Below are 23,588 nucleotides of genomic sequence, written 5' to 3'. Positions count from 1 at the left end.
GAAATTATATTAATAAAATTTTGTTTATAAAATTCTAACCATAAATGATAGTAGCCTTGAAAGTATTCGCACCGTGCGTGAGTTTTATTGGAGGCGTTTCCATGGTAACGATACACTACTTTAATTACAGAATTGTATGGATGCATATATAAGTGTATGGATTGCATTTATGACTTACATTGAAAATTAAATATTATTGTCTCACAAATTTAAATAAATAATTATGAAAATTTACATTTGAAAAATAATATTTGTGTAATTTGATTTCTTATTCTCAAAATTTTAAGTTTAATTAATAAGTGTTTTTCAATAATCTTAATTTGACATTTTCTATAACATTAACATGTAAAGAACTGCAAATTAGTCATAACTGCCTCCTTTATCGCCAAAATGTTTCACTGGAAGCGCTGGCATCGATTTTATTGTCCCTACCATGACTACGCACACAACGAATAAATCAATTTTTGGAAATCTAATTAAAGTCGATAGGAAATATATAAAATTCTAAAAATAAAAGATAGTACTATCAAATCTGTATTCTTTGGTACTATTGAAAGTAAATTATAAGGAATTGCAATGTCTGGAAATCGTATTAAAATTGATACGAAATATGAATTAAAATCAAATGAAGTATGCTTCGATTCAAACCTAAGTAAAAAAGTATTAATTTACCGAATTAAAAATTTCGGATACAATTTTATTAAAATGAATAAAATAATTGTTTTAAACTTTTAACCAGACTGTTCTGTGACCTCTTGTTGTTTAGATGCTATTACTATTACCCCATTATTTCATCCCATATTAATAATCCTTTTTAGTTTTACATGAATTTTATCCCATTTTTTTATCGCTTGAATATTGTATTAACCTTAAATAAGCCAGCCTTGTGTATATTTAATACATCTACATCTTTCTTTGTTTATGTGTAACAACACTCGTTAATTAAGTTTGTTTTCAAAAATGTTTATAGGTTATTGACAGTTGTTAGTTGTAGTTAAATTAAATAATCAATAAAATAATAAATATCAAACTTGAATTAATTTTTTAAAATCATCTAACATGGTTTTTATTATTAAAAATCAAATAATTTGTGCATCTTTATAAAAATAAATCGGGTTAAATCAACGAATTTTCAAAAAAACAAATCAAGCAATATTTGTTGATAATGTTTCATCGGAACATTATATTTGTTAAAGGGTATAAAACACATTCGTGATGTGTGAAAGTGATGATACAGATATACTTTTATTAATACCACCCGATTATTATGTGGTACAATCAACGGATGATTCGTTAGCTAATACACCAAGATTGGCGTCACATCGACATATGGAACCACTTCAATCAAGTGTCGTCAATAAATTAGTATCACAAGTAAACACAATCCAAAATCGTTTATCAATAATTGAAAGTCAATCGGAATCAGTAGATAACTCACCAGTTAAGAATAACAAAAACAAAACACCTATAAAACGAAGAATACCAAAATATCGTGGAAATGATACCTTAAGTAATGAAAATTTAAAGCATACGTTCAGCCAACAAAACACTCCAAAAAAATCAACAAGACGCTCAAGAATGTATTCATTACCTTCATCACCAAGTATAACTAGCACTGATTTTGACGAATTTTTAAATACGACAGCTATATCACAAAAAACAAAACCACCAGAGACCCCAAATTTATCAACAAGATATGATCCATCTGGTAATAGTATTGACTCGTTAAACGTATCATTTTCTCCTCCAAAAAAACGTGGTTCAAATTTAACACTACGTGAAATCGATGAAAGATATAAAAATGACAAAGAAACTGTAAAATTTATGGAAAGCGATGAAGATGATGGATCCGACATGGAAAATTTAAAACATGCATATGATAATCAAGCAATCTTAACAGAAATTCAAACATTTTTACAATGTGTGGATTGTATTAAAAGTCATATAAGTGGAAAAGATTCCCCAGATTCATCTGTAGATTTAAGTTTTATTACATCGCCACAATTTAAAGCAATTGCACAAAGACATTTTAATCGTAAAGTACTTACAAATCATGTTAAAGATACGAAGACACAAAAGATAACACAAAAACCAAAAATATCTCGGATACAACAATTTTTAGAAGATAAATCTAGTCAAAATGTTCAAATACCTCCTAGTTGTCCTATATTAGATTCAACGAATTCCACTATATCTTTAATGGATAATAACGAAAGTAAATCGATTAATAATACGTCCAATGAAATAACAAAGGTTGAAAATAATGAATCCATATCCGATAAGCCACATACTTCAATACAAGTATTAATGGAACCAAAACAATTTACTGATTTGTCAAGCGAAAATGGTTTGCAAGCTGGAAAATCCATTGAAAGTAGTACAGAAAACGTGATTAAAGACGCATTATACCGTCTGGATAATATGCAGATAAACAATCCAAAACAGGATGTAAAAAACGCTGAAAATAAAAATTCATCGGATAAACAACCATCAGAGCAAAAACAATTAGATAGCGCGGGATTAATGTTACTCAATAAGTTAATTGAAGTCCAAAAAGAAATCGAAAATAAGGAAAATCAACAGAATAATGATCAAAATGTGGAAAATGATAATAAAGATTTCGAAAATTTTAAACAATTCCATACAATATTACGCTCAATTCAATCACATTTCGATAAAAAGAAACCGGAACAAACCACAAAAATCGAATCGCCAATAACAATTCCAAATACGGCCCTCGTAAGTTTATCCTCGTTATGGAATGAACAACAACAGAATTTGGATCGAAATCAAAATTCGACTATATCACAAAGTAGTGGGATACCTTCAATTACGCAAAAAATTGAAGAAGAACGATTTCGACGTGAACATTGTGAACGTTTGATTGAAGCATTACAGATACGTTTGTTGGAATCGCAAGAGAAATTATCGGTAGCATTGAAAGTAGATGCGGCCAAGGATCAAGCTATTGAAAAATTAAAGGATACTTGTGTAATTGCACAAGAGCGATGTAAAAAAATTGAATCAGACAAAGAAGCGGCCATTGATGAATTAAAAGAAATTCAAAAAAAATTATTAGCTGAATCGGATGATACGAACAAGGTTTGTTATTATATGTTACTAGGTACACTAAAATAGGGAATATTCATGAAATTTAAATTTGGTTCAAATATTTTTCTTCCGTAACTTTAATGTCTGGACATTTCAACTAAACCATCATTTTAGTAATTAATCTTTTCTTAATTACTTAAAATTAATTAATAAAAGTACAAATTCAGTGAGGGCATTTAAAAATTTCTAAAACGGAAATTCAAATTTTTATACGGACGTGACATCATAGTACTGGCTTGTCAAATTTGTTGACATGCTGAATGATATTAATTACTAACATTTTATATGGTATTTCATTAAATTGTACTATTCTACGGCTTTTTATTAGAAAACTTATTAATAACGAGTATAAATTCTATGTTGTAAATTCATTTTTTTAAAGTGTAAATTACATTGAACTGTCACCAATTGACAGATCACGTACTTATACGTCATCAACAGAGAGCGCCAAAAAACTGCATTTAAATATCTCAAAATTATAATGTATTTTTAATATTTTTTTAAATACAGCATTTTTTAAGCAGTATTTATATTTTTTCTTTGTTATAACGGTGTAAACAATGAATTAAAAAAAAAAAAAAAAATACATGAATATTCCCTATTATAAGATTACTGATTTTTGCTTACTTATAGTAGAGGAGACGGCCGACTTTCACTCATCTGATAACCAGATGAGAAATATTTTTTATGAAATTATATTGATTGATAAACATACCTAGTTTGTCGTATTAATTTTTAAACATGTTAGCCTGTCTATCGAAAAGTGTTCATCGCTATTTTTAATTAAATTAATTTTAATTCATTTTTTTTTTTCATAACGGTTTCTTGCAGACAAGCCTATGCTATTATTCTCATAATTAAATTAACTCCCGATAAATATTTCGAGTACGAAATCCTAAACTTGCACTTGAAACATTGCGCCCATTAAATTCCCTTTTTCCTTATAGCCTTCTCCACCGACTCAACTGGATTTTGAATAACATTGCCTCTTTTTTAGTTGTTTCGAGTTCGGAACTCTTACTTCGTACTTGAAACATAGGTAAGAACACTCTCCATTAAATTTAAAGTTTAAGAGCTTCGATGCTGCAGACAGGCAGGCACAGCGATCAAACTTATAACACCCCTCTTTTCGATTCGAAGGTTTGGTTCGTCTTTATTAATCAATAAAATTGCTTTAAAATAATGTCTTATCTAATTATCAGAAGGTCGACTTTATAGGATCTCTTAGACTATTATAGCTAATTCAATCTTGAATGAGAAAAAAATTTTAAAGAACAAAGAGAAAATAAATTTTATGTTGAAATCCAACTCTCGCTGGAGTAATGTCGTTCGGCTATGATACAGGAGATTGGCCTGAATACAAAATAAAATTATCAAATTTTATACAAAAATCAGTTTACTAATGCGAGCTAACAAAAAAGGCCAACTTGTGGTAAGATGTGTTGAGTTAACACGAATTGAAGGCAACTCTCTCATTGCATCTTATGTACGCTTTCAAAAAAAATAAAGGGGATCATTTTCTTATCTTTTCAACTCTTGACTCAAAGCTATAGGGGATGCAACATATTTTGAGCTTCTGCCGCAAAAACCAGAAAGAAGAAGTTTTAGAATAAGTTGTGGTTGATACACATCTGATCATTTTTCGCGGTTATTAGCTCTAAATTTTTGAAAATGATTTCATTTTTCTAAGTAACTCCATTTTTTTTATGAACTGTATAATCATTTTTGTACACCCCTTGAAAATAATATCCATGGATACTACAATACTAATACGTTTGAATAGTCTTCTTTCCAAAAAAAACTATTATTTTCGAAGCTTTTGGCAGCGAATTTACGGCCAGTTAAATTTGATAACGCTTATATATTTGTTTTTCTTCAAATGTATTAAATTTCTTTTTCAGAAAATAAAATATTATGAACATGAGATCAGTAAAGCATTAGAAGTTGCTCATGCTAGTCAAAATGAAGCAAGACAATTGCATAGTCAAATGGAAGCTTTGAAAAAAGATTTGGAAAAATCGATTAATGAAAATGTTAAATTATCTCAAAAAGTTAGTCAGCTAGAAACAGATGTTGAAAGTGTAAGTAATATTATAATAGAAAAAAAAGTATAGTTTCGTAGGTAAAAGATTATCAGAACGATTTTTTTAAAGAATTTTCTTCTTCTGAAAAGATAACACTAGATATTTTAATATCCAAAAAATTAAGCAAACTTTCAAAATACGTTCTGATCTTGTTTTCGCCCAGAAAATGGTATATTTTGAGTTCTTAGCTAGGAAAGCGATAAGAATAAATTAACTATTGTAATCTATAAAAGATTATAAGAAAACTTTACATCTATGTAGCTTTTGTTTACGTACTTCAATATAGCAAAAGCATCGCGAAATAGTTTTTTCAATTTTCTGAAGAAAAAAAACACAACATAAAATATTCATTGAATATATTTTAAAAACACGTATAGCTAGAAATAAGAATTTGGATTATGGTTTCCATTAAAATACAAAATATCCTACAATATGAGCAATTGAAAAGAAATTCAATCTATATTTTCTATAAGATTAATGTGGAATCCTTGAATGCTTTCAGATCTAGGGCCAGACATAACAACTTTTTCCGCAACGAAAATTTGCATAGTCGAAGACTTTCAGGAATCCTAAGAAAATTGTAATTGTAACAGTCTCTCAAATTTCCATCTTTTCTGAAATGTCAGTTAAATACCATTGCTGGTCTTGGATCTATTATTTTTTTTTCGGATAGGATTGTGTTTCTAGTTAAGAACTTAAACTAATAATCTTGTCAATAATTTAGGAAAAAGAAATCAAATATTAAAAGTAATTTATTAAGTAGGATAAACAATTAATGTCTGAAATAAGAAATGCAGCAACTGAAACAAAAAACATGATAACAACATCACAAACAGAAATCAACAAATTACAAGAAGAAAGACAACAATTACAACGTAAATTAACAGAGGAGAAAACAAAAAATTCACAATTAGAGACAGAAACAAAAAATGTGAAACATTTATTAGAAGAATCAAAACAAAATGAGGTTACAATTTTTATGCGTTATTTTTCTAAATGTTCTAAATTTTTTAATACATTTGTTAAAACACGTATTTCTAAAATATGTATTATGCTTGTAATTATGGGTTTTCAATTAACAAATTTATCATACATATGTGATGCAACTTCAAGTGATGATTATTCAACTGCCAATTCTGTATGATGTTTATGAAATCAATCAGAAATCGATAATTTGTTTACACGTATGTATAACAGTGGCCTATTAATTGCAATGAAAACATTTTATTCATTTTTTTATTTTTTTTATTGTAATAAATATGTATTTTATATATTTTTTTATTAATTAAAACTTTTGAAAAGTACTTATCAATTGTTTTTATTGCAATTAATTAGTCACTATTTATACTAATGGTAAATTCACACACAAAGTCATGAGCGACGAGAAAATCGCAATTAGTAATTGGATGTATGAAGTTATTATGGGCTGCGTTTAGAACTCGCTAAGAATGTGTATGATAATCCATTTTTAAAGGTACATGAGATGGCACTTCAACTGGGCGCAGCCATTAATGATTGATAAATCTATGCTTCAATCATAATTCTTAGAATTCAGTGGATAGTTTTAATTGCGTGCGATGAGCTTCACGCCATTAGCAAAAAAAAACTGTTCATTTACTAGTCGCGTGTCGCTCGTGAGCCATCGCTTTGAGTATGAATCCTCCATAAGTGACTATGGCAGAAGACTAGCAATCGAAAAATAACACAAAATGTCAAGGAAATTCAGGATTCCACTCTTTTGTATTCATGTCGCTTAAACCCCAAACGTTACGCGGAAATTATCGACTGTATAGATGCGTCAACTTGTATACCAGCTTGTCGCGCGACAGTATGTTAAGAAGACAAAATATTAACAGTAAATCCTAAATATTTACTTTTTTAAGTTAATTTTTTAATAATTATAAAAAAGTGAAAGTTTAAAGAATGGACTATTTAAAAAATATTTAACGAATATATTCGATTTTCTCCGTATCTATTCGTATATTAAGAAGGTATATCGTTGCGTTACTCAGTGGTGCCAGATTGTGCTACTAACCGCAAATTAGGCTACTTTCCACATGCAAAAGTGCTATCAAAAAATTGTTTATGCGATAAATCGCAAATTAGGCTATTTTTAAGCATTTTCAATAAGTTTCAATTTATGAAAAATATAAAAACAAGTTCAGTAATTCTACTTAAACATTTGTACTAAAAAGATGTCAAATATTCATTTATTTTTAAATAAATGGGTAAATACAATGACTAATTATTTATAAGCTTTGAATTTTATACGCCAAAGATATGATTCGTTGAAACTAAATAAGCTCTTAGTAGCGCATTAGGCTCTGCTCAACTTAGGTGGGCCTACTTGATTAATATTTTTCTGGCAACCCTGACGTCAGAACATTTCAATTTCTACCTTAATTATTGGTTACGACACATCGATAAGCAAATGCTGATTTCTGATTGGTTTACGCGGAGTCAGTGATAATAGCAATAAAGTTTCCCGAGTTATTGTGTTCGACTTGGTATTTTAATCTAGATTCAATGTACATTTTGGCAATATTTTATTAAGGGAAGAAAGATAGGTTGTTGCCAAGAACACAATCTCAACGGATATTTTCGGCATTGAAAGCAGATATGTACTATATATCGTACAACTATTGCGCATTTAATAGAAACTTTTTGGTTCCCACTAGTATAAGCTGTTTTAATAAAATTTCTGGCATTTTGTAAAAACGTCAGGGGTGTATTTTTGAGAAAATACGTTCAAAAAATTGAAATTTCTTATTCTATTCCGTAATGTATAGGTTAAACGACTTCCTATGAAAAAAACGCATTTTTAGTTTGAATAGAAGTACTGTTCGTATAACTATGAGACTAGCTGATCAGAAAAAATTTTATTTAATCATAGAATAGTCTAGGAATTTCATGTAACCAATTTATCGCCCTTTATCAATTACTTATAATGCTTAAAAAAGCTATTGGTGGAGATTTTGATAAAAAAGAATCCCTTGACTTTAAATGTATCCTTATACAAATTTACTACCTGTAAAAGATGAAATTTCACACTCCGTAATGTTAATTCGAAATTCGTCACTAGAAAATCAAAATAATGGATAATTCATATATTTTAGAAAAAATTAACATTAGAAAAACAAAATTTAATTGCTGAAATGGAACGTACTAAATCAGAACTCCGATTGTTTTACCAACGTCAAGTTGATACTCTTGTTAAAGACAAACGTGAAGAATATCAAGCGCAACTAGATTCTGTTTCGAAGACTATAAATGAACGTATAGCGGCTGAAAAATTAGAAGTTGCAAAAACTGCGGCACAATTTATGAGAGAAACAGTCGAAAAGTAATTTTCCAAAATGAAAAAGTATTTCTGCAATATTTATTTATGATTTTTATAATTTTAGGCATAAACTAGAAATTCGACTTTTAGAAGAACGCCACAGAGAAGAAATTCGTTTGTACAATATTAAACACCAACAGAGTGAAATAACTATACAAAGTTTAACAAGTAAATTACATCGTCAGCAATTAAGTCGTGCTAAATTAGCATCTAAATTACATGATTTAATTGAATCACAGTGGCGCGAGGCTTTAAAAATTGTTACTGCAAATGGAGGAAGTCCAATAAATGGTATGAGTTCCCCATTTTTTATGAGTTCCCCATTTTTATATACAAGTAACCAACTTTGTTAAAATGACTAATTTCTTGGGATCACAATCCTTTCGCATTAAATTTGAGTTTTATCAAATTAAATTTTAATTTTAATATGTTCTAGGAAGTAATTTAAGTCTTGCCAGACCAGATTCGTCAATAAACATTCAAAAATTATTGGATTTAAATTTAGGAGATGAATTTTTAAAACCTGATGCGGATACAAGATTTGACGTAAAGAAATCATATAACAATCGTCCTAGTTCTGCTCCAGATGAAGTATAATTCTTGGTTGTCTGAGAATGTAGTTGTTTATATATTTATATATGGTGGTCTAATTTTTTTAGTTACCTACATCTGATAGAAGTAAAAGTACGGGGAATTTTATTAATAGACCAGATTTAATGGGGATGAAAAAAATATGGCCAGCACCTTCAGGTTCGGTTACTAGTGAACAATCAGACATACCATTTGGTAATGAAGATCAACCAACGCATCGATCGATAAATCCTTGTCCAATAAATGTACCAAACAGAGATGGGTCCGATGAAACACCGATAACAACGCGATCCTCATCTCAGAAACTTTCTAAAAATATTTTTTCTGATGGTGAATTACAACTATACATGAAAATGGTAAAATGTATAGAAATTTTTAAAATATTCAAATTAATAACTAAGAATATTTGGAACGCATATTAAAAATGTCAGGAATCGAATCGAATTTTATAAAATTTTTATGGTCATTCCAAACCACAGAATTTTCCCCATAATCTTCTTTTTTTATAAAAAAAATCATGATTTGAATTTCTTAGTATCATTGATTGATTGATTAAATAAAGATTCAATCCATAAAGTTCATTTTACTCGAACTTATATTTAAAAATGTGCTTTTGATCTAAAAATGAAAGTTTTTTCGCAATCACAAAAAGCCTGTATTTATTATCGATTTCTAAACGCCAGTGAGGCTTCTTGAAATCTACTGAGCTATAATGAACTGGTATAAATCACACCAGCAGCATATTTGCTTGCTTGAGCCCTACAGGTACGTGGCTCCTTTGTCTTTATGGGGTTGTGTACAGTAGACATGATCTAAACTCTGATTCTTTGGGAAATAAAGATGCCTTTTGGATTCCCTAAGCTGTCTGAAGCTTTATCTTTCATTCAGTCATTCACAATTTTTAATTTCGATTTCATTGCACCAACTATTTTATGGTAGTAATTTGCTACATACTGCTTTTTAATCGTACGTTTGAAATATTCTTAAATTAAATTTTTTATCGTTATTATTAACGAATTTTTCTTTATCATGCAATAGCTTTTAGAAGATAATGAATACAATAAGCCGTCCTTAATTGGTTTAATTAATAGAGATCCAGCATCTGGTGATAACCAAGGGGCAACAGGGTCAAAAAGTTCTAATGATAATTTTAATGTACCTAAAACAAACAAGGATCCTAAAGGTTCAAAACCTCCATGGAAATGATAGATTTAGTATTTAAAAATAAAAATTTATATTTTTTATATTTGAAAAAAAAATTTGTAAAATTTTTAATAAATTATTGTAATACTTAAAATGTTTGTTATTATATTTTATAAAATCAAGAATATTACAAATATTTTATTCTTAATTAAGTAATTGTGCTCGAAACAGACAAATAGTAACTTGTTTAAAAAACGAAAGTTTATTTCGTTAACAGCAATTAAACTGTGTATCTTCTTAGCATGTTAATAGTTCAATTTAATTTTTCTCAGTCTCCCGAATGAATAATTTTGCGTGTGTAGAACATCCTACAACACGATAAAAGGCTTAGGTTGAAAAATAGACTTATACATTAGACTAGTTTATTCTTTAAATTAGGAACTCTCGAATATAATATAAATTCATTTAACCCCGGTTAAATGATGGTACAAAAATTTATTTAAGATTATATTTTCGAAAAACGGATACAACATTTAAATAAACTCATGATTAAGTTCTGAATATGATGTTACGTATCTTATTATTTTTTTCGTGATTAGAGAATAGTCTTACATAAAATACCGAAATATCGTTTATATTTTACTAAAATAACAGTTACTGTATGTAAAATATAAATAGTCGACATAAATAAGAAAATCATGACACGCGGAAATTAGTTTTTCCATTTCCTCTGAAATATCACAATGAATGTGGGTATGGCAACATACTAAGAGGAATCCAGTTCCAAAATAGACGAAGCTATGAAAATGTATACATAAAATTTTTCTCAATAATTTTCTGAACTAAATGAGTCTAATAGTCTGGTTAACAAGTTAAAATTAGTGAAATATAGAAATAATGATCGTAAAAATACGTGTGATAGCTCGTTGAATTCGGAATTATATTTAGAAAAATGTGCCAGAAGCATTTATCAATACATAAAAAATTGCAAAAGTTATAAACAAGTAAAGATGAAAAAAAGAAATTTTGTTTTTCACCAATATTTCATAAAATATTAATATTTAAGAAGTTTTAAAAAAAGATTCTAAAAGAGGAGGAAATTTCTAATAAAAAATTCCCACTCTCGAAAGTCTACCTCCATTATTTATAATTTTAATTTAGGTAGTCTAAGGGTCTATGTTTGATCTGTGTACAGTAGTCATTCCGGGACACCTATATTTATATGAGCCTTTGAATTTTATCAACTAATTTTCTCTAGAAACTATTATTATTAAACTACAAACCTTTGGTTGTGGTTTTCCCTTATCTGTATAATATTTTAAAAATAAAAACTGCGGTTTTCCCTAGTATTTGATATGTTATTGGAATTACGAAAAAATACATAATGTAAAAGACGATATACAGAATGTTTATTAACTCGATGTCTCTTGGTCAACGGGGAGTTTACTCTTTAACTAATTTACAACAATTGTGACCATATAAATAGGGAGGAGAACAATAAAAAAAATATTGTCTTTTACGAACAAATAGAACTAGTTTTGTGAACCTAGTGAGCTAAGGACCCGGTTAAATACCGCTACTATTAAAACGAGAATTTGAAACTCTTTGGGATAATATTTCTTTCCCAAATATCACTATTGTATACGTTAATCGCACGATTATTACAAAAAGGTGCTCCGATTTTAGCGTATTGTTATTATACGTCGTTTTTATGCCGATTGGTGGTGATAGGCAGACGGGATTTCCGATCGGTATGTAGTTTGGGCTTTAAGACGAACGTTTGTTTCGATATTAATTTTTTATATACATCATTTATTTCTATTTCAAATTTTAACTCTAAAGTGAACCCTAAACAAAGTAAAATTTTCTTAAAAATTGATTATTTTAGTGAAAAATGTATATTTTTGAGAGGATATGGAAATTTGTAAATATTTACATTTAAGTCCGTAATCTATACAAAAAAATACGTTAATAAGCTATGATGACACTGAGCCTTTATTATTTAAAATACGTGCTTTGCGCATGACGTGGGAAAATTGCAGATAAATTCGCTCATGGCGTGAGTCATTTAATAATAAACCTACATAAGTGTATAATAGACTGAAAATATAATGTTAAATATATTTTAATTAATTAATAAATATAAAAAAAATATTTTTAATTTTATAAAACTTTAATAACTATGGTGTAAATACTGTTTGTATTAATTCTTTTGGTTTTGTGATAATTTTTTGTGTGTGTCAAACCTACATATTTTACATTTGACAGATGCTGTCATTTTAATTTATTACCTAGGTCTCACTTTATTTTGATTTTAAATATAACATTCCAATGTATAATTTTTTACATACATAATAAAATAATAATTGTATAAAAAATGGCTCTCAATGAATCAGCATCGACAAGTAATCCAATAAATGACGTAACAACACCTGCTCCAGCCACTGTAAATCCTGAAGATGTTAATTTTCGTAACAATTACGAAAGTGGCTTATCTTTAAATAATGCAATACCGCAATCAAGTACTGCAATAAGTGGAATACGTATGGAACCATCTTCAACATTTCAACGTCGTACCACAGAAGGTTCACGATTTCTTCGTAATAGTTTACAGCTAGTTATGGAAGAAATACGACCTTTTATGGAACAAGCACGAACACAACGTAACCGACAATTACAATCGCAAATATCTCAACCGGTAACGGCTGTTGAACAACAGAATATCGTTTCAACCGGGGGACCGATAACTGCAGCTGGTAATAGTAATGTCAATGGTCCAACTACATCCACAAATACAGAATTTGGATACAATAATGATTATGTAATTAATGTAGACGGTACTCAATCTCCAGAAAATAATAGTATTACATCACAAGATGTAAATGTAAATATTTCACGTCAAAACTCAGTACCTGATCATTTAATGACACCTCCGTCTCCCAACAATAATAATAACAATAATAATAATAATACGAATGAAGATACCTCAGATCCATTGAGACATGTGCCTGAAGCTTTAGAAACATTTACAAATTCTTATGTTCCACTTATAATGTTATTATCAGCTAAAGCGATTTATGATCATAGAGAAGGAATATTAAATTTAATTGCATTATTTATCACATTTAGTCATTCGAATTCAATTGTTAAGCAAGAGGTTATGAAACAAGGACGCCGAAGCATTACGGCCCTATTAATTGTGTTGTTATATATAATTGGATGTATTTTATTCATTGATTATATTTTAAATGATGAGAAATTATCAGCTAATTTAGTATTTGCACCAGTTTATAAACCGGAATCTGTATGGGATTTACTTTGTGCTGTTTCGATTTCTGATTATATGTTGAAGTTAATTACAGTTATGCTGAAAATATTTTTTATTTTGGTACCAGGCTTTGTAATGCCATTCCAAAGAAGGGTAAGCACTTTTTGTTTAAATTTTTTTCAGTTAGATTACAATCGAATTTGGGTATGTAAGAGTTTGAAAGTCCGGGTATGTTTTCTTGCTGTGTAAGTTTAAGTTCCTCATTTATGCAAGTTCAGGAGCGGTTTCTGTCACCTACGTAGACAAAAAAGTAAATAGGTTGTTAAAATTAAACAGATGTTGTGGGACAACAGTCGCATTTATAGACATCCATTAGAGAAAAGAAGGACCCACCTTTTAAACCATTAGAGACAGAACAAAAGTTTAAATGAAAAAATTATTCTTATTAAAAAATTAAAAACTTTATTTGTTTGAAACTGTTAAAAATTTTATTTGCACAAATTAGGACAAAACTTTGGTGTCCATTTTTTTCCAAAACTATAAAAGATAGGGAGTTGAAAACTTGCAGGTAGCTTTAACTAATGGCCTTGCGAGAAATTTTCAAAAAATGGAAAAAATTTCAACCAAATACTCGAAAGGCTGCCATAATTGTGTTGGATTTTTAATCTCTTTTAATTTATTAAAAATAATGCCAACACTGACATTCAACACTTTCTATACAGGGTATTTCAACAATTAACTCAGGGATTGTGTTTGTTTTCACTTGTTTATTTTCAAAAGTCAGACATTTTATTTAAATTTCGGTTTACCAGTAATTCTGTTAAATATTTTTTTCCCTTGAAGGTCGACTTGGTTCCAACTTTCACATTCTTTTAAATAATTAACATAAATCGAGTACGTAATCTAAAGACGATTAAAAGAGCTTTTTACAGGCTAATTTTTTCTAACCAATCGTTTTCCTTTGGCCATTCACGATAATCATTATGTCATACTTTCCTGACGATTCAAAATAGCCGCCATAATGTTACAAAGATGCCATCTTGCTGCGTTATGGTGGCTTTTCCTTTTACTCGTAATCTTCAATGATCATCATTTTTCTTTCAATATAATTACGTAATTCGATCTATTAAAGATTCACCGTACAAGTGGTTCAAAAATTTTGCCTCAGTCTCTCCAAGTAGTTGTTACTTCTTTTAATAACTGAAACAGTAAATTCTTGTATATATTTTGTGATAATCTATGGAATTAGCACAAAATATTTTTTAACAAAATAGAAAACATTTATCATAAGAGAAAAAATTTGCCCGTTTCCATAAAGATCGTATCTGTCTATCCATGATTAGCACATAACTCAAAAAGAAATGAGGTAGATAGCAAGAAACTGACTTTAAGATCGTAAACAAGCAAAATTTATCACACCAATTTTAATGGTTTTTGTCACGAAAATCAATTTTCTATAACAAACAACTTTTGCATGAATTTTTTTTATAATCTTAATAGATATCAATAAACATGATATTAACTTTTATGGGATTTAGGTCACCTCTGACGTGACTTATTAACAATTTTCATCCAACAACTATTTGTCACGAAAGAGGCAACTCAGGCAACATTAAACAATGCATTTTATTAAAATATACCCCCTTCAGGATTCACAATAAAAATATTTTGCTAGATTTATAAAATTATTACTAACTGGCTAGACCGGTTTCGATTGCTTTGACAATTCTCTTCAGTAGCATTATCTTAAAAGTAAGATCAAAATAAATTATCATAATAAGATAAAAATAATCCAAAGCTATCAAAACTGATCTATCTAGCTAATTAATAATAATTTTACAAATCCAGCTAAATATTTTTATTGTGGGTCCTGAAGGGAATATATTTTAATAAAATGCATAATACATCCCACAGAAATGCTCATCTTAATTTGAATAACATTAAACAATGTAATTCCAATTTAATTCAACCTATGACCAGGGTTGTCAGAATGTTGTTATAAAAAAATTCGATAGATTTTCATTTTTACTTAAAAATTAAAAATTTGTAAATCTTAAAACGGGTAGCTATTCTTCGTAATCATCGTAACCTTTTAATCATGAATTTTACAATTTTGAAACTTATCTCTTTTTTTTTGTCCGCATACTAAGTAGTTGTATTCGATGTGTATCGATAAGACTGGAAAATTCTTGACGAATTCTTGATCAATAACTTGATGTCACATACTATGTCGGATTCATTTTGTGATGAATTGCGAAAAAAAATTACATGTATTGATCGTAATAGGGGGAGAGACAGATAAAGTAGGTGCGTACAGCTGAAGAGAGACAGATCAAGTAGGCGCGTATATCTATCTTTGTCTCTCTAACCGCCTACAATTTCTGTCCCTTTCTACCTCTCTCACTGCAGTCAAGAATTTTCTTATTGCGTTTCCTATGTCTATACAGCTCTATTGTATTATCTCTATGCATCTTATATATTGTTTCTCTAGCCTATTTTTTCCTGCCCAAGCGATATCTTGCTTCTTTTTATCAAATTCCATTATTCTCTCATCATTTTAAAGCTCATCGAGCTGGCTAATAATGAAAAATAGACTCACGATCTAAAAATGTATCACTTAGGACAAATCAGCCTAGAGAAATAATATTAAGATTTATTTTTATTCATTATTATGCAATTTGAGTATCATATCTGTAATAAAATTGCCTATAAATAAAAAGTAATTAAATTACTCATATGTTATTTTTCTAGAGTGTTTTTAGCCACGAGTTTGTCACGTACTAAATACAGTCGTTCTATAAGTATACTTTTATCTTATTTTAATAAAAGAATTTTCCTTAAAAATATTTGCATATTATTCAAAAATTCATAAACACTACAACTCGTAATCTTTTTTGATAACTTTATTTACATATTGCATGTTGAAATGTCCTTGATAAACTTATAAAAAAAAAATGTGTTTATATTTTGATTTCATGTATTATTATAATTTAAGCGTGTTAATTGATACAAATTTTTATTTCTGATAATATAATTTCAAATGTTATTACATATATGCATAGTAAGTAAATCCCCCACATTTCTCCCACCTAAAATATATAAACGATAACAGAGCAACAACTTCAATTATTATTTATTGCAATGATAATTTATTAATTTTATTATGGTATCAAATGAATAGATACAGTTTTTATGTTAAGAATAAAACGTATTTGTAATTTTAAACCAAAATTAATTTCTTATCATATTCAAATGGGCTCTTCATGTCTAACTTAAGATAAGAACTATTCGTCTTAATATGCGCCCTCACTGGTAAACAGTGATGTTTACGAAAAAATGTTTCAAACCAAAGTTGTTTATATTTTTATAGGGAACATATTTTACTATTAAACTTTTGTTCTATCTCAAATGGTTAAAAGTTGGTTCCTACGGACTCAAGACCCAATTGACCCATGTTGCTCATTTACGAACTCAACCTCACTTTTTTTGTCCTGAGTACGCTGTAAAAATTTCAATTTTATATCTCTTTTCATTTTTGAGTTATTGTGAGATCACAGACAACCGAAAATCGACTAATTACTTGGTTTTATTAACACCTATGCCAAAATTTTGTTAGTAGCATCAATATTTCTAAGCGTTACAAAGTTTGGACAAAACTTAGTATACCTTGATATATTTTTCATATATACAGGATATAAAAACATGGTTGAATTTTACATCAATGTTAGATATTAAGAAATAAAATATACCAGAGTGGCAGTTAAATACATGAAATCTGGTATTCTGAATCAGCGTTCCAAGCCATCAAGTGAATGACCACTGAGAATATTTCTTCCACGTCTTGATGTCTTATATTTTACTTTTATTTCTTTTAAATTCTTTTAATTATTTTATAAACTTTGATGAATCGAAATTCATATAAATATACCGACTTACTGTTCAAATTTTTTGAACTTGCTTCGTTACTGCGATTTTAAAAGTGATAAATAATAATTTTTTTATTTTTAAGGATATTCACGATAACTCGATATTGACCAGAACACATAACAGCTCTAAACGCCAATGATAAATATTAAGTTTTTTAATTTTTATTTGCAGGGCAAAGTGTACCTATTTCTAGAAGCTCTTTCACAATTTTATAGAAGTTTACTACCAATTCAATTATGGATATGGTTTTTATTAGATTCGTATCAAGGTGCAGAACGTGTAATGGGTGTTTTATTAGCAGCTGCATATATGCTTGCTAAAGGAGCTGATTTAGCTCATAGACTTAAACTTATTAAAACTGCTTGCCACAAATTATTCCAAAATGTTGTAAGTATTAATTAATTTTAAGTTTTTATTAAATATTTTTAAGCAATTCCACCTGTGTCAAGCTTTAGCTTTTTACCTATAAAATAAAAATTTTCATATGCACAGAAAAAGGGTGATTTTGGAAAAATCAACGATATTCTACGTTTTTCCACGAATTTTTGCAATTTACTCGAAAACCATGCATTTTAGAGAAAAAATATGTCATTTCAAAGTTATCTGACTTAAAATTTCCGATCGGTATGCAATTCTATGCTTAACAGCTTTTATCAAAGTATTTTTTTTTCTCTTAAATGCGTAGTTTTTAAGAAAAATTAAGAAAAAAAAAAACACGGAAAATTGTACATTGATGTAGATTTTAGAAAATATAAAAAATAAGATAAAGTTTATGGAAATACATTCGCCCGATATCTTTGAACTGATCTATTTTCTCTTAAATGTAAATTTTCCGAGTAAATCTTCAGTAAATTCCACTTAATTTGATGTGATAAATAAGACGATAATTTATTAAAAATGCAAGAAACATTTTGACCACTTCTCAAAGCAGATTTGTGTCGTCTGTCACCTTGAAAATTACAATTTCTAAGGTGTCAGGCAACGGATATCTCATTATTTCGAGTCAGAATGATTTTCGCATTTTTATTAAATTATCTTCTTATTTTAATATCGCCCTCAAGGAATTTTCAATAATAAGCAACGACGCAATTAAAAATTCTCTAGACCTCCTAAAAAAAAAGTCGTTTACTATGAACATTTTTGTAGATGAAGAACCTGTTAAACATGACCGTGCAAACAGCCTCTCAAATTTCCAGCAATTCTAAAATAAATATCAAATATCATACCTGGCCCTAAACTTATTAATTAATCAAATATATATTATCTTGATTTCAGAGTTTCGGATCAGCTGCCACAAAAGAACAATTACGCTTAGCTGGTGAACAATGTCCAATATGTCATGATATATTTAGTGGACCAGTTGCCTTACAACCATGTAAACATGTTTTTTGTGAGACATGCGTTTGTGCATGGTTAGATCGTGAACCAACTTGTCCCTTATGTCGAGCTCAAATAACTGACGATCCTGCCTGGAGAGATGGATCTACTACACATTGCATTCAATTATATTGAATTAAATTATTGTTTTTAGATTTAATTCAAATTAATTATGGATTCAATATGGCTACATGTGATTAAGTATAGTTTAATACAAATTTACACGTAATTGTAGTATAACAAGTAGAATACTAAGAGCTAGATTCGCTAAATTTTTATTTCATTAGTAAATTGAGTGCCCCACAACTGTTGAATTCTGAGATCAAAGTGATATAGAGGATACAATTCTAACATGTCGATACAAATAGTCGAGAAATTATAAAAATTACAAACGATTATTGACGGATCTCTGTCTCATTAATTGTACATCGTTTCCAAAAACTGTAAAGGGACTTTCTTCTTTTGTATCACTGTGCTGTTCTAATCTAGTATTTTATGTATTGCGATATTTTGATAATACAAAATTTCGGAACTCTCTGAATTTAAGTAATTCAAAATACGATTAAAATTTGTCAAATCTGGCTCTTGGTATAAAACATTCATTTTCCTTTTGCATTATATGCGTATCAAACTTTTGTTCATTATTTTATAAATATTAATTTAGGATATCTGAAAGCAATTGCGACATTTTAAAATTAGTATTAAAATAGCTGAAAAATGGGAAAAAATTATATTTTGTTTTTAATTTTCCCTAAGAGCTTTGTTCTTAAACCGTTAACAATTAAAATGCATCGGTTCGTAATTTAAGAAAAGGTATAAATCCATTCGAAAGATCTGATTAAAATAGTATTTATAATTAAGTGTAAAGGTCATTTTTTTGTTTGGGTTTCCTAACAAAAATTTCCTATTTAAGAAAAAATGTTTAATAATTTTTTAGGAAAAAGTTATTTAAGCATTTTTTCTTAAAGAGGATATTTTTGTTAGGGAACGGAAACAAAAAAATGACCTTTCCACTTTGAATTCATTATTGTCAAAGCTAGAACACATTTTATTCTAAATATTCCATAAAATAAATATCTTTGATTGACCTAAATTAGGATTCAATCAGATTCTAGAAAGGAATGAGCAAAAATTATAAACAAAATGAAAATTTATCCGAATAAATGTTTTATTTTTAATGCGATTGTTTTTGGGTACCCTATATATTTTTTAAAATTACATACGCATACTTTATTTGAATAATCAATACTGATGGCATCATATGGTGTTTATAATTACATAATTAATTAATGAATTGATTATTAATTAATTAAAAACAAAAATCATTCACAAAGCTCTATGTAGGGTGATAAAATATAATATGTAAATAATAAATAAGAACACATTATTTTTTAATATATTGGGAAAAATATTATTTTTTAAATTTTTAAATCAGTAAGTAGTACAATAAAATTAAATATCTATAAGAAATAAAGTGTTGCATCTTTGAAATTTGGCACAGTTGTTTATTAGGTTGTAACAACTTCGTACGCAAAAATTGTCTTCTCAGGGAAGAGCTGAAGTAATTGTGCATATTCGTTTTTTATTCGACTTTCTAGCTTCAAAATTGATCAAGATATACCAATTTTAAGATCGTTCATTTTTTCCTCATTAAAAATAGTATAACTTTGTAATTTTTTTACGGATAAAAAAAACACACACACAATTATTTAAAAGGGAAGTTTTTAAAATATATATAAAACATTGCGTGATTTTACCATTATGTTTTTTACGTAATTCAAAAATGATAGTAAAAAAAACTTTTTTCGAATATAATTTTCAGCTAAAACCCTTAATTATTTTTTTTATTGATTGCATAGTTCTTTTGTTTTTTTTGCAAATTCTCCAAAAAGGGGTTTAAGACACCCCCCTCTTCTTGAGTAGTTTATTTTTCGGTACGAAGGTGTTACAACCAAATAAACAACTGTTAAAAATTTCAAAGATGCAACATTTTTTTCCTTATAACCATGATTTTTTAAATAATTTTACTGTGCTAAAGATTTTTTTCATTTTCTTTTGTAAAGAAAATATAATAATTTTATAAAATATATACATTTAATAAATTTTAAACAATTGTGACAATAAAAATGGATCATTTTAATTGTATAGTTAATTGAAAAAGCAATAGAAAAAGAACTATACGTAAAATAATTAATTCTTCAATTTTTTAACTCTTAACTAATAATATCAATTTTAACAATTAATATCGTGAGGCATATCTGATCTTCACTTAAGGTCAGTTTCTAACAATTCAGCCAACTCGAAACCAGTCCAAGGTCTATTAGCTAAGAAAAGTTATTCCTTAATTTTTATCAAGTCTGTAAGAATTTGGAAGAACATATTTACAGCTTTCAAACAGTTGAGAAAGGTGCTGTGACTCTTGACTGGACACTATTGAATGAACCAATATCTTCATAACATGGGAACCTCTGATGATCCCACCTGTAGGGCCTGTATGGAGGAAGTTGAAACCTCCATACATGTTATTTGTGCCTACAGAAACCTACAGGTTTAGAATTTTTGAGACCGCAACCTTGGATACATCAATCCTGGAAATCCCGGCGAACAGCTGTGGGCTTTCTACATGATATCTGGCCTCGGGTAGAATCGTATAGCTTCATCTGCTTAAAAAAGAATCTCTTACACGGAGGTGTCTTGCCTTAATATAACACGCTGTTCTCAAGATACTAGGAACCCATTTGCAATACCTCTCTAATGTTTCATTATTATTATTACAGATTTCTAATGAGATAGGCATATTTCTGTGCGATCATTATTTGAAGGGCTGCAGTTAAAAAATCAAGTATCAATTTTACATTAACTCGATCAAAGAAGTTCGTACAGAAAAACTTCTAAGCATTTAATTCCAAAATAAGAAAATGTAAACTTTCCTTCGAATATTATGAGTAATTCCGCAAAAAGACTCCACATTTTTTGACAGGAAAATGGCCGTAGAAAAGTTCGTAGAGCCCGTCGGAAAATTTATAACAAATGAGAGATTTTCTAGAGTTACATCGTTTCAATTCCTATAATTAAGTGAAGAAGCTCACTTAATTTTTTTAACTTCGTAAATTTTGTATGTGAAATATTTAAAGATTCCTACCATTTTAGAATTATTAAAATAAAAATACCTATCTAACAAAATTTATATAAAAAAAATATTTGTTTTTCTCGTAATCTCTTTTCGCATTGTTTTCCATACAATAAATAGTTAATCGCTCATTGATGTGTGCCAAAAAATTGTGCTCACTCAATGAACAATTATCTAAAAGAATTGATCTCACATCCTTAAAAAAAATAGCTTGTGAAACTCGTGTGGATTGTCTATTATCCACTGGGGAGGTAAAAGAATGTGAAATTAACAATTTTCTTGTACTGTATACTATTACTAATTTTCTCTTTTATAATTTACAAAAATTGCGAATACGAAGACAGTATGCGAGGAGAAAAAAAACACACAATGATGCCATTCTAGTAAAATTAAATAATTTGATAGTGTTAAAAAAAACGTATGATGCAAATAATATATTCTTCTATTTCTTGAAATACCTATAGAGAATAAACTTGTAGAAGATGGCTTCTTTATATAATTCTTCTTAAAATATATAATGAAATCGAGGAAAAGAAATCAGAATATTTATAATTTTGTTGATATTTTTGTATATAAATGTTACCGTAAATGTGAGTAATCGATCTAAAATTAATATTAAGCACCTTTGGTATACGTAAGAAAACTGATTGCAATGTTAACTTTGTTTGATTACTTCTTCTAAATGAAGAATTTGTTCATTTTGAAAGGATTCACATGTACCAGCCTCTGGAACTAAGCTACATGCGTTCAAAATTAAACAATTCTTCATTTATAAGAAACTGGTTACTTAGGAGAGAGCCAGTTAAATTCGTTACAGGGGTGTAAGTGTGTTTAATACTCTAAAATATATTTAGAAAGATTTGACTACGAAAATATACATCTTGATAAAATATTCGAATTGCCTTTCTGGGTGTATTTAAAAGACATAACAATTTTTTGAAATTCACTTAAAAAGGTTCCTTCACTTATCACTTATTACCAGTGTCGGATTAATTCATGTCGGGGCTTATATAAGTAATTCTCCACGGCCATTTGAAAAAATGGGACTGTGTTTTTTTAATCTTCGTAAATCAACTAGGGAACTTTCTCATAAAAATTTGACTTTCCTCCCTTTTTTGCCTTTGTTAATAAACTGGGGGCTCTTCTCCTAGAAATTTTCATCCTCATTTGAACTTTCTTCGGGTCTCCTAGCCAATGCGGGGCCCCTAAGCAGTTTTCTACTCCGTCTAATGGTTAATCTGTCACTGATGATTATGACTGAAGAAATTAATTTGGTAGCTTTTATCGTTACCGATTATAATTAATAATAACGTCATTATTTACTCTTACCGTAACATATATACAAAATTTATAAATATTTAATAACTAGAAAAGAGACAAAATAAGAAACATGCATATGCCTTTAATTTAATATAAGATATGTTATTAAGTTTTTAAATTGGAAATAAAACACTTCAAAATTTATAGCGACGGTGACCATTAAGTGTTTTTTGAAGCTAAAATAAAAATTTTACTCATTGTAATGAAATAAAAATTTATTTTAATGAAATTGAATACATTAAAAAAATATATGCATGTTTCCTATTACATAGCAATTGTTAATAAATGTTATGTAAA

The 23,588-nt window shown here is 28.5% G+C and overlaps 2 protein-coding genes across 2 annotated transcripts; both read left to right on the top strand.

Moving 5' to 3' along the window:
- Nucleotides 1-1,109: 1,109 nt before the first annotated feature.
- On the top strand, nucleotides 1,110-10,332 carry LOC123301195 (interaptin). Its single transcript, XM_044883930.1, has 8 exons — nucleotides 1,110-3,102; nucleotides 5,013-5,192; nucleotides 5,959-6,162; nucleotides 8,312-8,538; nucleotides 8,600-8,826; nucleotides 8,972-9,126; nucleotides 9,195-9,482; nucleotides 10,165-10,332. The coding sequence occupies exons 1-8, from the start codon at nucleotides 1,216-1,218 to the stop codon at nucleotides 10,330-10,332; spliced, it is 3,336 nt and encodes a 1,111-aa protein (XP_044739865.1). The 5' UTR covers nucleotides 1,110-1,215.
- A 2,127-nt stretch (nucleotides 10,333-12,459) lies between these two features.
- LOC123300063 (RING finger and transmembrane domain-containing protein 2) lies at nucleotides 12,460-19,324 on the top strand. Its single transcript, XM_044882534.1, has 3 exons — nucleotides 12,460-13,690; nucleotides 17,636-17,851; nucleotides 18,740-19,324. Exons 1-3 carry the CDS (start codon nucleotides 12,647-12,649, stop codon nucleotides 18,974-18,976), a joined length of 1,497 nt encoding a protein of 498 aa, XP_044738469.1. The 5' UTR covers nucleotides 12,460-12,646; the 3' UTR covers nucleotides 18,977-19,324.
- The last annotated feature ends 4,264 nt before the right edge of the window (nucleotides 19,325-23,588 follow it).

Source organism: Chrysoperla carnea, chromosome 5, assembly GCF_905475395.1.
Source record: "Chrysoperla carnea chromosome 5, inChrCarn1.1, whole genome shotgun sequence".
NCBI classification, from domain to species: domain Eukaryota; kingdom Metazoa; phylum Arthropoda; class Insecta; order Neuroptera; family Chrysopidae; genus Chrysoperla; species Chrysoperla carnea.
The sequence above is the reverse complement of the archived record's forward strand: the minus strand, read 5'-3'. Positions and strand labels throughout refer to the sequence as shown.